Source organism: Myotis nattereri (genome assembly GCF_964212035.1).
Source record: "Myotis nattereri genome assembly, chromosome: 14".
Lineage (NCBI taxonomy): Eukaryota > Metazoa > Chordata > Mammalia > Chiroptera > Vespertilionidae > Myotis > Myotis nattereri.
Window position 1 is genome coordinate 5,889,278 of NC_138089.1, and position 14,591 is coordinate 5,903,868.

The 14,591-nt window shown below is 43.7% G+C and overlaps 1 protein-coding gene across 3 annotated transcripts in view; it reads left to right on the forward strand.

The window, feature by feature from the left end:
* Positions 1-14,591, forward strand: part of FOXP1 (forkhead box P1) — a 554,371-nt gene that overhangs the window by 497,814 nt on the left and 41,966 nt on the right. For all 3 annotated transcript variants that reach the window (XM_081106428.1, XM_081106427.1, XM_081106429.1), the window contains one exon: positions 8,463-8,567. In XM_081106428.1, the coding sequence (XP_080962554.1) occupies positions 8,463-8,567 (105 nt within the window). The remainder of the gene's footprint in view (positions 1-8,462; positions 8,568-14,591) is intronic.

Genomic DNA, 14,591 nt, shown 5'->3' on the forward strand with positions numbered 1-14,591 from the left:
CATTTTCGTGTAAGTTAAAGAATCTACCAAACAAAGGGGAAAGTTTAAAAGTAGTGGTGGTTTCCATGGACACCGTTATGGTCACAGTCTTTATTAGTGGACGTCCTGACACGGTGTCAGGAGAACACCCCTCGGGGACCGGCGGTGCCTGCAGCGGCTTCGTGTTAGGTTGGGAATGAGCAGCCCTTGCCATGCAACCCAAGTCCTAGGCCACGACGGGCCTGCGAGAGGAGGATCTGTGGCTGACAGTGTCATGGGATGGGCATAGGGAGCATGTGCACATGGACATGAGACGGAGGAATTGAGAGTCGGGCAGGGAGAGGAGACCTGAGGCACAGCGAGGCCCGCGGTAGTGGCGGCGCCGGCCCTGTTAGCCGGTGCCTTGTCTCGGTCAGCGTGTCCCTTTCGTTGGCGGCTGGAAAGGCCCGACGGCAAGGAAGGGAGGGAAGCACACTGCGTCGAATTCCAAGGAGGGGGCATGGGATCCGTTGTACTTGTGGGCCATATAGGCCCACAAAGTCATTTGGTCTGGCCCTGCCAAGGCATTAGGGGTAAGTTCATTAAATGTTTGACCAAATAGAGCAGGCTAATTTTTAAGTTAATAATTTTGCATGGCCCAGGAGTGATGTTATAAATATCTAACTGGCCCTGGGCAGGAAGAAGGTTCCCAGCCCCGGTTTAGAAGGAAACGGCCTGTGGGCAGCAGGGGAGCCCCCTCTGTCACTGCCGCTGGAGGAGACAGACCTCACTCTTTCTTCTTAACCGTAGTCATGAAGCACCTCCTCCCTACTCATCTTGTCAGTAAGAAGATAGTCCTGTGTCCTCTGCCCGTCCGTCTGCATATTCCTGGTAGAAGATTCATGGAAGTGTTCCCACTGGGATTCCCTTCCGTTTTCAAACGCAGAAATGGAGGGCAGGCAGTTTAAATGACTGGCCAGGTTTCTGGTGGTTAGGGCTGCAGTCCTGACAAAGGAGGCCTTTATCCCTGAGCTCCCTGAGAGTGCTGGTGTGGAAGGCGAGGCCACGCCCACTCCTGCCTGGTGTGGAAGGCGAGGCCACGCCCACTCCTGCCTGGAGCTGGGAGGAGGAGGAGGAGGAGAAGGTGCTCATGCCCGCCCAGGCTGGCAGGGCAGGGAAGCATGCCTCACACTTGTCCTTCAAAAAGTGGTTGTACTAAGTTTTTATTTTTATTAAATTAAATATATATTTCTGCCCCATCAAACTTTAAAAGTTATTTTATAATTTAATGAAACTTTACAAGTTACGTTATAATGTAAGTATAAATTCTTTTGAGAACAAAAGCAGTATATTAGGGAAGAATAAATAAGCAAAAATGAAGTACAAAAGTACTACAGATATTATATTTATGTTCAGTTGGTTTTTAAAAAGCTGATAATTTATTTGGCGCATAGAGTTACATTTTTATCAAACAGTGGTGGCACAATATACAGAAGAATGAAGTTGGGCCCCTTCCTCTCACCATGTACAGAAATTAATTCAAAATGTGTCATAGACCTAAATGTGAGAGCTAGAGCTGTTAGAAGAGAACATAGGGAAAAAATAAAACAGAACTTTTGCAACTCAACAGAAAAGAGACAGAAACCCAATATTTAACATGGGCAGCGGAATGAAGAAATATTTCTCTGAAGAAGGTAGACACGTGGTCAAGAGGGCCAGTAACAGATGTCTGCCAGCGTCCGCCGTGGCTGGGGCCCAGGTGGTTGGAGCATCATCCTTGTGGCTCCATTTCTGAGTTTTGGGTTTTGGGTTTGATCCCGGGTTGGGGTGTGTACAGGAGGCAACTGGTAGGTGCCCTCCCCCTTCCCCTCCCTCTCCCCCACCCCTCCCTCTCTCCCTCTCCTCCCCTCCCCCCTCACTTCCTCTCTAAAATCAGTAAACATATTACATATTCTTGGGTGGATAATAATAAAAAGATGTCAACACTATTAATCACTAAGGAAATATAAATCAAAAGTACAAAAAGCTACCCCTTTACATGCACTGGGGTGGCTGAGAGAGCCACACAGCCAGTGTTGGCTAGATCTGGAGAAACTGGAGCCCTCAGACGGTGCAGCTGCTTTGGAAAAGAGTCTGGCAGTTCCTTAAGATGTTAACTCGCATCAGCACATGACAACACCCTACTCTTCGATATGTAGCCCAGAGATTTAAAACCTACCCAGACTAGCATGCCCTGTCACATTGGCACTAATCACAGTAGCCAGAATGGGGAAACAGCCCAGGTGTTTGCCAGTTGATGAGTGGATAAACAGAACATGTACATCAGAGGAATAGTATTGAGCCATGCAAAGGAAACGGAGGGCTGACACGCACTGCACAGTGTCCGTCAACCTTCAGACCATTATGCTAGGAGAAAGAAGCCAAATGCAGAAGGCCACGTCCTGTGTGATTTCATTTATATGAAATGTCCAGAACAGGCGAGTCTGAGAAACCGAGAGTAGGAAAGAAAAGGTACTCCACAATTGTGAGTGAGTGCAGAAGGGCCGGCAGTTTTCTGTAACTTAATTTATCAGACAGCATGCCAGTGAAATAAAATACAGTTTATGATCTGGGTTATTTTTTCTTGGGGTCGGGAAGAGAAGCTTTAAATCCACATGGGAACAGATGTAGCCTTTTGTTACAGATGTATCAGAAATGAGAGAGGAGGGAGATGGGTGAATTTGGAAAAGAAAAAACAAGTAGGGAGAGCCCGGGGCAGGGCACAGAGAGCCCTGTGCCTGTGGAAGGAGAGCTGGCATTTGAATTAGTGGGAAATGCCTTGGGGTTTAGCAAGGTGTCTGTTCTTTTTATCTCCATCAATGATGATACTCACAGTTGCCTCAGAGAAAATGAGCTCACAGGACTAATGGTGGAAGGACCACTGAAGACTTAAGACTGAAAGTGAGCTGTTCTTGGTTTTAGCAGGTGAATTCAGTGGTTGTAGGTCTGCGTTTTGGTGAATTGGTGAACTTCGGAAGGCAGTAGTGGATAGTCATCATTGAGGAACCTTTGTGTTACATAAAATCCTCTCAAAGGCTAAAGTCAGTGTTGAGGTTAAGTCTCTGGCTGATATACTTTGATATGAAAAGAATAAATAAAAAATTAGTCTTTTGAAGTTTATCTTTATTGTTAAATTTATCTTTATTACAGATGTTTCCTTTGTTTGTGTTCCTCCCCCCTTGACCCCTTGACCCCACACCCGTCCCCTAGGCCTTCACCACTACATTGTCTGTGTCCATGAGTCATTACTTATATGCATATAAGTTCCCAGGTTAATCACCCCCTCCACACCCCCACATTCCCTCTGAGATTCGTCCGTCTGTTCCGTGCTTCTATGTCTAGAAACAATTCTTAAGTAAATGTCATAGGAAATGACATGACAACATACTGTATTTACTATTGTGTAACACCAGGAATTGTTGTTACATATTTATGTGTAATCACCCTTTCCTTGGCAAGCCGGCTCTTTCTAATCTGAAATGCTATCACTATTATTTTGCTAAAATCATCCTTAATTTTTACATGTCAAGGATTATCAAGACAGTGTTAAATCAGCTGGTTTTTCTGATTGCATACTATTTGTATTTGATATATTCACAAAAATCAATCGAAAGTGCCAGAATGCTCTTTTCTCCAATACATGGGCGTCATTCTGGTCATTACCTTTAATAGCATGAATGATACTAACACAGGTCTCTACCTTCCAAAAAACGAGGATGCACAGCTCAGTGTATAGAAATTAAGTAGAATGATGTCATTATGTCCTGTCTGTCCATTCATGAGTCCATCTAACACTTCCTGGCCTGTGTGCTGTGGGAGGTTCTGAGCGTGTGGAGATGAATTAGACCCAACCCTTGTCCCTAGGAATTTTCAGCCCAGGAGTTGACAGTGAGAGACACTTTACTAAGCAACTGAATCTCAATTTTAAGAAGTTTAACTTGGGGCCAACAAGTTTCATTCCTTCAGAGCCGGGACGTCTTTACTTGTCCCTGGCCCAGGCAGCTGCAAAGCCGCCCCCTCCCCCGAGAGTGGTCCTTGAACCGTTTAGTTATGTGATTGGCTCACAGGAGTTATTTGACCATTGGATCCCACGTGGTCATTTTCCCACCATGTTTCATTCTATAAATCTCCTAATCAGTTCAGGGTGAAAACCTTCTTTCCCTTGTTTTTGAAGTTCCCTCCTTGTCCTTTCCGGCAAGTCCCCAAAGGCACTCCGAACTTGAGTGTTAGTCCCACTCTCCTGAGACGGACTCAGTCCGGCTGGTGGGCTGACGGGGCTTCAGACAGGAGGGGCCAGGGGCCCAGGGGCCGAGGGCAGAGCACTGACTCTTCTCGTGGGCGTGTGTTTATATATGAGAAGTTACCGTTGCACAGCAAACAATTCCTGCAGCACACAAGATAACAACTTCACCGGAAACCAAAAATGACCACCTGCCTCCCAGCCCCGCCCCGAGGGTGGCAGTTATTACAGAATCTTTCTCCAGACTTTCTGCCAGGTCCCCTGCCAGCCTGTTCCTCTTGTTTCCAAAGCCGAGCACTTCATTTCAGACAATTATGTATTTAAAAGTATCCAGTGGTATATTAACAGGGAGAAGCAAGTGACAGTAGTGTGAGTGTTTCCTCCACTTGGTAGACTAGGGTGCATGAGCAGGCCATGCGGGCGGCTGCTGGGCTGGGGAGAGGCGTGTGCTCCGTCGGGAGCCTGCAGTGTCATATGAACTTAAAAAAAAAAAATAAGAGCAGATAAAAAAAAATAAGAGCAGATAAAAAAAAAATAAGAGCAGATAATCTTTTCATAATAAGAACATAGTCTTAATGCAGAGGCATATTTTTTAAGCGGACTCTGAGTGTGGGACTCTGCGTGTGAGGAGTTGACTCTCTCTGGACTTCAGGGGTCACTGGTTGTCCCTCCGAGGCCTCAGTCAGTTGTCATCTGTTCTTCCTGACCAGGTTGAACGAAAAATAAATTCTTAGTGCACAGCAGCTTTTATTCAAGCCATGGCGCCTCCACAGATACGTTAAGCAAAACCCAGGCATGGGGAGAGCGCAAGCACCACGTGAGATGATGCACATCTTCTTGTAGCCATAAGCTCCTCTACCGAATGGGTAGCATTCTCTTTCATCAGATTATTTTCAGAAAACTCAGCTGAACCCAGAAAGCACATTAGCATCAGCATTTGCGGTGTTTAGCTACATGAATCCCTCATTTTGTTGCACTTCGTAGATACTCCTTTGTTGGAGTTGTCTTACAATGTGAAGGTTTGTGGAGCCCTGCCACAGAGGTGATCACTCCTTGAAGGCTCAGATAGTGGGTAGCAGATTTTAGCATGAAAGTATTTTTAATTAAGGTAAGTGCATTGGTTTTTTAGACATAATGCGATTGCATACTTAATAGACCATAGAGTAGTGTAAACATAACTTTTTATATATACACTGGGAAACCAAAATAATGCGTGACTCACTTTATTGCCATATTCGCTTTATTGCAGTCATCTGGAACCGAACCCACAATATCTCGAGGTATGCCTGTATTGATATTAATTTTATATCCTTACTCTAGTTGAGGTTTCAGGTTTCCAGTTTAAAGAATCACACAAAAATATGTGTAATGGCTAGGAATGGAGTTGGCATGTAGCATTTCTCAAGAGCAGCTTGACAGAATATTCATAGTAAATTTTAAAACTTCGCACTTGTTAACTGAGTGATCCCGTTTCTCTGAATGTATCTTCTGGTAAAAATCAGTTATATACTTGGATGTTTAGCCTGGTAAAATTTATTTCTGACATTATTCATAAATTAAGGAAACAGGAAAGGAATCTCAATGTCCAAAGCAGAAGAAGGTTAGATAAATTTTGGCATGCGACTAGAGTCTTTACACATCAGTAAGTAAGGTACTTGAAGACTGGCTGATACCATGAGGACTTATTTACAAAATTACATTGGCTAGAAAAGAATGATATAAACTTCATGCTTTAATTTGTCAAAAATATATATGTGTATAAGTATAATTTTTTTATTTTCAACATTTTCCAAGTTTTCTGCAATTAACATATATTAACTGTTAACATTATGAAAATACCTTAATAATCTTAATAAAATTGGTAAGGAAAAAAGTTATTATGGTTAAGATTTTTCTTTTCTTTTTAAGCTATTTGTAATAACATTTTTTTAAATGATTTCCTTTCAAGAATTCTAGTAGTTAGAAGGATTCTTTAATTTCAAATATTGTCAATTTCTTTAAATTCTATGTTGTGTCACCTACTTTTCTAGTTTTATTGAGATATAATTGATATACAGCATTGTATAAGTTGTACACCATAACAACTTGCGTACATAGATGATAAAGTGATTATCATAAGTTTTATTAGTATCCGTCATCTAAAATGGTTGCATCTATTTACTCCTTTAAAAAAATATGAAGGAGAACATGGATAATAGCAGTTCTTTCCTTCAGTCCAGTGGCTTTTTCATAAATCTCGCTCTGGCCATCTTAGCTTACTGTGCTATTCTTGTCTCTGTAAGGGACACCCTCAGTGCTCTCATAAGTTAGCTTTGTACAGGGTTGGGAGTGTTGTTGTTGTTTCCAGGTTTATTTTCTATTTGAAGGCAAAATAGCTTATTATTATTTTCAAATCATATTAGATTTCCAGCAAAATCATTCAAAAGCCATAGGGAGATCTATTGATCTTCGTTAAGGTGTCATTCTGTGTATGTGTGTGTTTCATATTCATGGTTTTTAAAAAGTTTATCTTTATTGTTGAAAGTATTACAGATGTTCCCCTTTTTTCCCATTGACCCCGTCTACCCTGATCCCACCTCCTCCTCAGGCCTTCACCACACTATTGTCTGTTCATGGGCAATGCATATCTGCATGTAAGTTCTTCCCGCTGAAATTCGTCAGTCTGTTCCATGCTTCTATGTCTCTGGATCTCTTTTTTTAGTCAGTTTATTTTGTTCAGTAGATTCCACATATATGTGAGATCACGTGATTCTCATCTTTCTCTGACTGGCTTATTTCGCTTAGCATAATACTCTCCTGATCCCTCCATGTTGTCTCAAAGGGTAAAAGATCCTTCTTTTTTACAGCTGCATAAGTGTGTTTATTTTTGATGTTCACTGTGGAGTAATTACAAGTAAGGGACAAGTGGCATTTGTGTGTGTCTGCTGTATGAATGTGAATCAATAAAACATTAATACACATCCTAGTGGTGATATGAAATACAAGACTCATGACCTGGCCCGTGTGGCTCCGTGAGTTGGCGCATCGTCCCGTGTACCACAGGGCTTTGGGCTTGGTTCCCCGCTGGGGCACATAAGCTTTGGGTTAGATCCCGGGTCGGGGCACGTAAGGAAGGCAACCAATCGGCGTTCTCACATTGATGTTTCTCTTTCTCTCCCTTCTCCTCTCTCTAGAAAAAAAATTTAAATAATAAAATAAAATACAAGACTCCTGTGTGTGCACAGGAGTGCGTGCGTGCATGTGAGTGTGTGACTGTGTGTGTGTGTGTGTGTGTGTGTGTGTGTGAGAGAGAGAGAGAGATAATTCCCTGTGCTTGAAGTTAAAAGTCAGGAAGAGGCAGTGGAAAAAGTTGCAAAATAGCCCGTTCCTTGAAGAGAATGTGCTTGTGCACAAAACACAACTTTCAGTGTTAGTTTTATATTTCTATTTGATGGAAAAAGGTTATGGAAACAACTGTAAAAATACTTTGTCTGAAAGAAGTCTAGCTGCAGAACGTAAGAGAGAAAATCCTTGAGAATGTGGTTCATCAGCAAGGGCACAGCTATGCCTCCCCGAGTGCACGCGGCCGGGTCCCATGACTGGTCCATGGGCCAGATCGTCGGATCCATCGGAACCCCACTGGGGGCTTACCGCTTTCTTGTTCTTGCCAAGTTTTCTCTCACTTGGGTCAGCAATTTCAGGGATATGATCTTCTTGCCATTATTAGCTTTTTTTTTTCTTTTAAGCTAATTACTTGGATATGTTTGTCTTTCTGAAGTATTTTATTCTCAATTATTTAATTGCACTATTTGAATAAAAATTGTGAAAAGATAGTGTGAATTATGGTAAAGTAATTTATGGTGGAAGGGAAGAGAAAAATGTATAATCTGGGTAAAAAACAGTAAGAGAATCAAAATTAAGTACAGATTTTGCAATTTCATTGTGCAGATTAAAAGATAAGTTCTAGCTCCTTAAAGAATCCTTCGCAGTCTGAGCAGAGAGCTTTGTATCTAATCAAAGCCTGTCAGACACTTTTCCTGCACGGTGGCACGTTTCTAACATCGCACCGTTGGCACTTGGGGATTTAACTCTTGCTTTTAAGTAACAGTGCAGAGTTAATGAGTGAAATTCCTGGGGAAAGGGCGCTCAGAGGCGTTCCCGTTGGCTTTGGGCCTCTGTGGGTTCCGTGGCGGGGTGGTCCCTGGCAGCAGGCTCCTTCTCTGAGCCCCTGTGTGTTTTCTTTCAGCTTGCCCCACGAGGAGCACCCCCATAGCCATCCGCTCTATGGACACGGTGTGTGCAAGTGGCCAGGCTGTGAAGCAGTGTGCGAAGATTTCCCATCGTTTCTAAAGTAAGAATGGTTCTACGTTGCTTGCTTCTTTTCGTAGCCATCCCCTCCCCGTCCATGCTTTTCCTCATCAAATGCCTGTGTGCTGGAGGGTGTCACACGACTGCTTTGGGAGGGACTGACATCTCAAGGTCGGGCCCACCGTCGGGAATGGTTACGACGTGGAGGGAGGCCTGCCCGTCGAGAGCACGGGGTGCACCCGCCCAGGGCCGTGTGACGCACTTACTAGTAAGAGCCTGTGTTCACCCCTTTTTTTAACAGAATGAAAGTGAGTAAAACAAAACGTTCTCCCAATATTAATCTTGCAGTTAGTTTCCACTTTTATTCATGTCTCTACACGACAGATCAATGACTGCTCATTAGCCGACTTTTCTAAACTTGGTGCCAGTTACTGGCCAAGGGCAGCTTGTTGATTGGGCCTTTTCTGTGTTTCCATACAAATGACTTTATAAACATAAACAATGGCTGCTGAGGAAATGCTGACAGCTTGATTCTTATCTTTCTGTATTGCTGTTGACTTGTGTTCCCATCCTTGTCTTTGTGTGGAGAGTGCAGTAGCTTTAGTTTCTACAATTGAAGTATGACTAAAATTTGGGTTATCTTGTTTGAACCTGTAACACATGTCAAGTACCTCTGGAAGTTATCGATGTGTCTACCTGAAGTGAAATGCTTTGCACTGCAACTTAGTATTTCCCTTACCTGCCCTACATGATTGACATCGTGTAAGTCTATCGATGATATCGTTGAGTCATTGGTATGTAGACTGAAAGTTAATACAGTATGTTTAATATATTTCTATACCACGGAATAATCAAATATATGCACGGATGTGACTCCTCTAGATCTGGGTGCATGATGGTTACAAAGGGAGAGTGAGAGGGTCTTCTCTTCGGGCTTTTCCCTCTCATTCGTGCCTCAGGAAATAGTCAGGCTAATTGACGTGGAGGTGTCTGTCTGCTCCTGTGCGGACTTCATATTGTTAGGACAATCTATCTGTCTTTATGGACTTGGGTACAAATGTAGTACTAAAGCCACCTTAGAGGTAGAGCTAGTGATGTCACCTGCAAGACATTTTGGTGAATATCATGTTTCGATTCATGAGTTGAAATCTATGGGTTTATTTCATCGCTTCCCAGCTTTAATATTTCACTTTAACAGCACTGTGTTCATTGAAAATGGAGATACTCAAAGATTTTTAGGAAGAGATGCCTACAGTTGTTTGTGAATGTCAAGTCAAGATCAGTGATATTTTATTTTAAATTAAGCAACAGCACTTTGCAATTATTATGATTCAAGTTAGTGCTATTGGGCTTTGTTCTCTTATGAATCACCCATTATAGAATCTTTGTATTGTTATTTCCTGATCATTTGCCAATTCCTATTTAGGTGTTAAGAGGAAAAGGTCTTTCTAGAAACCACTTTTAAGTTCCATCTTGGTGCTGATTTCACTCATCTATAGAAAGACCAGTGAACATCCAAAACCAGGATTTATTTGTATAAAGTCTTCAGAACTATAAAATTGCTGTCAATATGTTTGGTGACATGTTTCAATTTTAAAGTCACAGGAAAACGGGTAGTTTTCCAATTTGACCCATTTAAAGCATTTTGTTAATTAGCCAAACGTATTTCCACCCTAATCTGCAAATCATAGGTCATTTATTATGTGAGCTGACAATTAGGGGATGCACATGCACACACACATATGTACATGTATGTGTATATGCAAAAGGATACCTCCACGAGGAGACAGCACCATTTTAAACCACATCTAGTACTAAAGAAATGAATCAGAAGATCATTAGAATTGAGGACTAGACTTGATTCCTTAAAAACAAAAACAAAAGCAAAAACAAACCCACCCTTTTCTCACGGTGCTCCAAGTCTGGCTCTTGTATAAGAAGCCTGCTGTCAGATCCAGTAGTTTTAGGTGGGACATGCTGGGCTCAGTTCATGTTTGCTCAGTGGAATTGGAAAGCCCACCACCAACCTGCAGCTTTAGCTTACTTTCTAGTCCTTATGTATTGACTTACTTTTGTCAGAGGACTTTCGGTTGGAAGCTGTAGACCTTCAACTTAAATTGGCTTACGCCAAAGAAGTGGCCGGAGATTCTAGGTGATAATTGGTCTCCGTAACTAGGAAGCCCAGTGGTTTAGAGCCGCTTCCAGGATGGCTGCGCCCAGATGCCTAAGCAAGGTCATTCCCCTTTTCCGTTCTTTGTCTCTTAGCTCTGTTTTCTTTTGTGCTGCCTTCATTCTTTCCAAGTGGAACAGGCTGAAGAAGACAGATGGACGGTCACAGGTTCATCAATCCCAGAGGCATCTCTTTCCCAGGAAAAGTCCTGGGAGAATGTCATGGCTCAGAGTGAGCCGCGCACTCACTGCTCGGAGCCAGTCCCAGTGAGAGCCAGCCCCAGTGAGAGCCAGCCCTGCCCACCCCGCGCACTGCAGGGTGCACTGCAGGTCGGGGGAGAGGGAACGGCGAGGGTTGTGAACCAGCGCGGGGAGAGGACGTGCTCAGGGAGGAAAACTTCAGAGCTCAGTTCATTCTCTCGTGCTTTCCTGAGTGACCTGCTGGTCAGCCACGTATGACAAATGCAGGATTTTAATTTTCTTCGACAGCGTGATGTTCGCTCTTGGAAATTCAGTGTTGTCTTGAGGTTTCGGTCTCCTGCCCGATGCAGTGGAAAATAGTCTTGTGCAGATCCCTCTCCCCACATCTCGGTGCAGGCTGAGGGAGCGCGGTGACTGTCAGGAAGCCAACTTTTCTTCCCAGTGAACGGATTGAGCCACCAGCTGTGGTTCAGACAAACGCGTGCCTCCTCAAGGATGCGTGCTGGAGCCATGGCCACTGGGAGTGATGTTTCAGGCAGTTCTTCTCAAACTGCCAGATCCGTAGACTGAAAGCACGTCTTTCCTGGGCACATTCTGGTCCATGCTCTACCTTTCTTCGTTGTGTTTTCTTGTGGCCTCAGCAAATTGGTACTCGTGGCGCTTGGACTCTCCCAGGCACTCTTGCTCAACAACAGGCATCCTTGCTCTGACCTGGATGTAGATGTTGCTTCACACGTTTTCTTCACCTACTAGTATATTCTGATCTCCTAATCTTACACTCCCCTGGCAAGAGTTCATAATTAAAGAGCCCTGAACTGTGCAACAGGCACAATCCCAAGTGCTTTACATATTATAACTCACTTAACCCTCACACACACCTTACAGTGATACGATTGAAGTATTACTGTCAGCCGACAGGTAGACCTTAAGTCACACAGCTAATAACAGGGGGTGTCAAGATCCAGCCCCAGGCATTCTGGCTTCATAGCATTTGCTCTTAACTGCATGGTACCACCTGCTTGGAAGCAGTGATTTTATTAACTATATGCCTTCTACTTAAGGCTCGAGCAGTGCATTTGATTAACTGTATGCTTTCTCCTTACATAAAGAAGCTTTGAAGAAAGGCCGATTGGGTAGTGCAAGCACTTACTGTTAGTGCGATTGTGTTCTTTGTGCTGGTTACATAGCATCTCCGGCCTAGGTGTCAGCGCCTGTAGTTTGGGAAGATGGCAGCAGGAAGCCCTCTGAGGGCTGTTAGAATTAGACGTCTGTCATGGAAAGAACCTGGCCCATACTAGGCACTTTTAAAGAATATTAGTACTTCTCTTCTTACTTACCTAATTAAGTATTTTTTAAGGAGAGATCATTTACAATATCCACTCATGTCTGACCTACACCCAGGGAAGGGGTTGTGACGATGCATAGCCTTGAAGTGGCAGAAAAGCCTCTTCCTAGTAACTGTTAATCATACATTTCTGGTAAGAACCCCACATGGCTGAATGTGGTCGCAGGGCGGGAATGGCCAGCGTTCTCTGTAAGGATCAGACAGCAACTGAGAGTCTCTGTCATGACTCCCCCGCCATGTGGTGCAGCAGCAGCCGTAGGACCACACGTGAGTGAGGGTGGCTGTGTCCCTGAGACCAGATTGCTGACCTCTGACACAGGGTGAAATTTTTGGTATCATCACATTTTTAGCTGAGAAATCTTTTTGCAGTTCCTTGGCCATTGCTGCCCAGTGTTATTTTCGTTTGAATTCACAGTTTATTCCTGTTTGGGGTGTCCGTGCGTGTGTTGCCGTTACTTCCTGCACCAGCAGCTGCCGCGGGCTGGGCTCCCGCTTTCTGAGTCCCATGTGAGGGAAAGTGACTTTGATGGGTAACTGTTTTCTGGTCTGTTGCTAGGGTGCTACCATGTAACTTCTAGAGAGGCCAGGATCAGCGGCGGTTCAGGACAAAAATCCCATCTGACAATAAAATGCCACTGTGAACTGAGAGAGGGGTTAAGGGAGGGGCCTGGGGACGCACGGGTCTAAAGATGATATTCTCTGTCCCTCCTGAGAAAGCAGCATTGTAACTGTTGGTAAATAAAAAGCCGAGATTTGACGCTTTCTGTGACCATTCTGCAGTGTTTATTCCCAAGGCGCGGTCCACCGCAGGGCCTGGATTTCCAAGATAACGCTGCCCATCTCACCACCGGCCCCCGGTTCCCAGGCCACTTTATCAGAATCTGCAGACACCCCTCTGTTGAATGCACTTATTTCCCTGTTTTTTCTCAAAACAAGTTACAGTTTTAGTGTTGATTTTGAAAAATCTATCAACCATGAGTTCCCATGTGACTGTCGTATTTGTGAGGAGTGACTGCACCAGCAGGTGCGCTGGCTGCTAAGGCTGGTGACAGCGCAGCCTGCGTGCTGGGCATCTGCAGACACAGAAAAACAAAACAGGCCGGCGGAGGCGGGGCGGGGCGGGCGGGGGGCGGGGCTCCCGGCCGCCCTTGCTGCCACTGGGGTCAGTATTTTTCTTTCAAACCAGGTCGAACACAATCTTTACCAGTGAAAACATGGATTTATAGTTCTCCCCTTTTTCTTTTTAAAAAGGGACTCCTACTTGGCAAGGTAGAGAGTAAATTTGAAGTTAAATCATAACCACATTTTCCTGTTTCCCGCTTAGAATGTAAAATCAGGTGCAGACCCTAGTTGCTCAAATACCAGGTACCCTTAAGTGCTTGGGGGAAATATTCCCTTGTCCCTAGATTTTCTTTTAGATGATCACTTGTATAACATCTAATAAAAGTGTAATTTGTATCCTTGCTTAGTATCTATTTGAAAGAAATTTTTGGTGGTTATTTTGTTGTTGTTTCCATTTTTTGTTTTTTTCTCCTGGGGGAAAAAAAACACCATGCCAAACAAAAAATTATTTGAATATTAGTGAGATGTATATTACTTATTGAAGCCAAAATGAATTTTATACGTGCTCTAATGGGCATGGCCGGCAGGGAAAGAAATGTTGGGAGAAAGTGCCCAGAGCTGAAACTTTGACCCTTTGGAAAAGGCCAGGGTTATAGACAGGAGAAGACATTTCATTGCTGATTTGCTCTAAACAATTTTTTTTTCTGTGAATTTTACTTCTCGAAACTGTGAAGAGTTTTATGTGAAAGAAACTACTAAGTGCTTTCTGTAATGTTTTCACAAGTGTTTTTATCATGGTAACATCTTGTTTACTTTAGTTCCCTGCCTAAAACTACTTGGAACATGTTAAGAAAACATTTCAAGAAAGCCTGGACAAAGAGGCTTTTGTTTAACAGCCACTGTGAGGCTGGGAGGATCACAAAGGTGTTAACTTTCAGCCCCTTAAGCACTTCCACATGAAATTCCAGCAACTCTGTTTGTGGTTTTGGAAAAACAAAGTGTATGTTAAAGAAACCAGGTATATGCTAATACATGTCGAAAGAGGCCGGATATCATAAATTGTTTCAGACCCATTTGTGGCTCTCAGTTTGCAGCCTGGATGTTCTGCATTGAATGACCCCTGGTTAGTGCAGAAGAGGTAGCCGTGCAGAGGCCAGGCCGTCTATGCCATGGTGTCTGCAAACTGAATCCCAGCCCACAGTGTGTCCCCGTCCCAGGTGACAAGCCTGCCCATTACAAAATGAGCTTAATATTGTTATGAATTTGACTTTTCCACGTATCATGCATTTT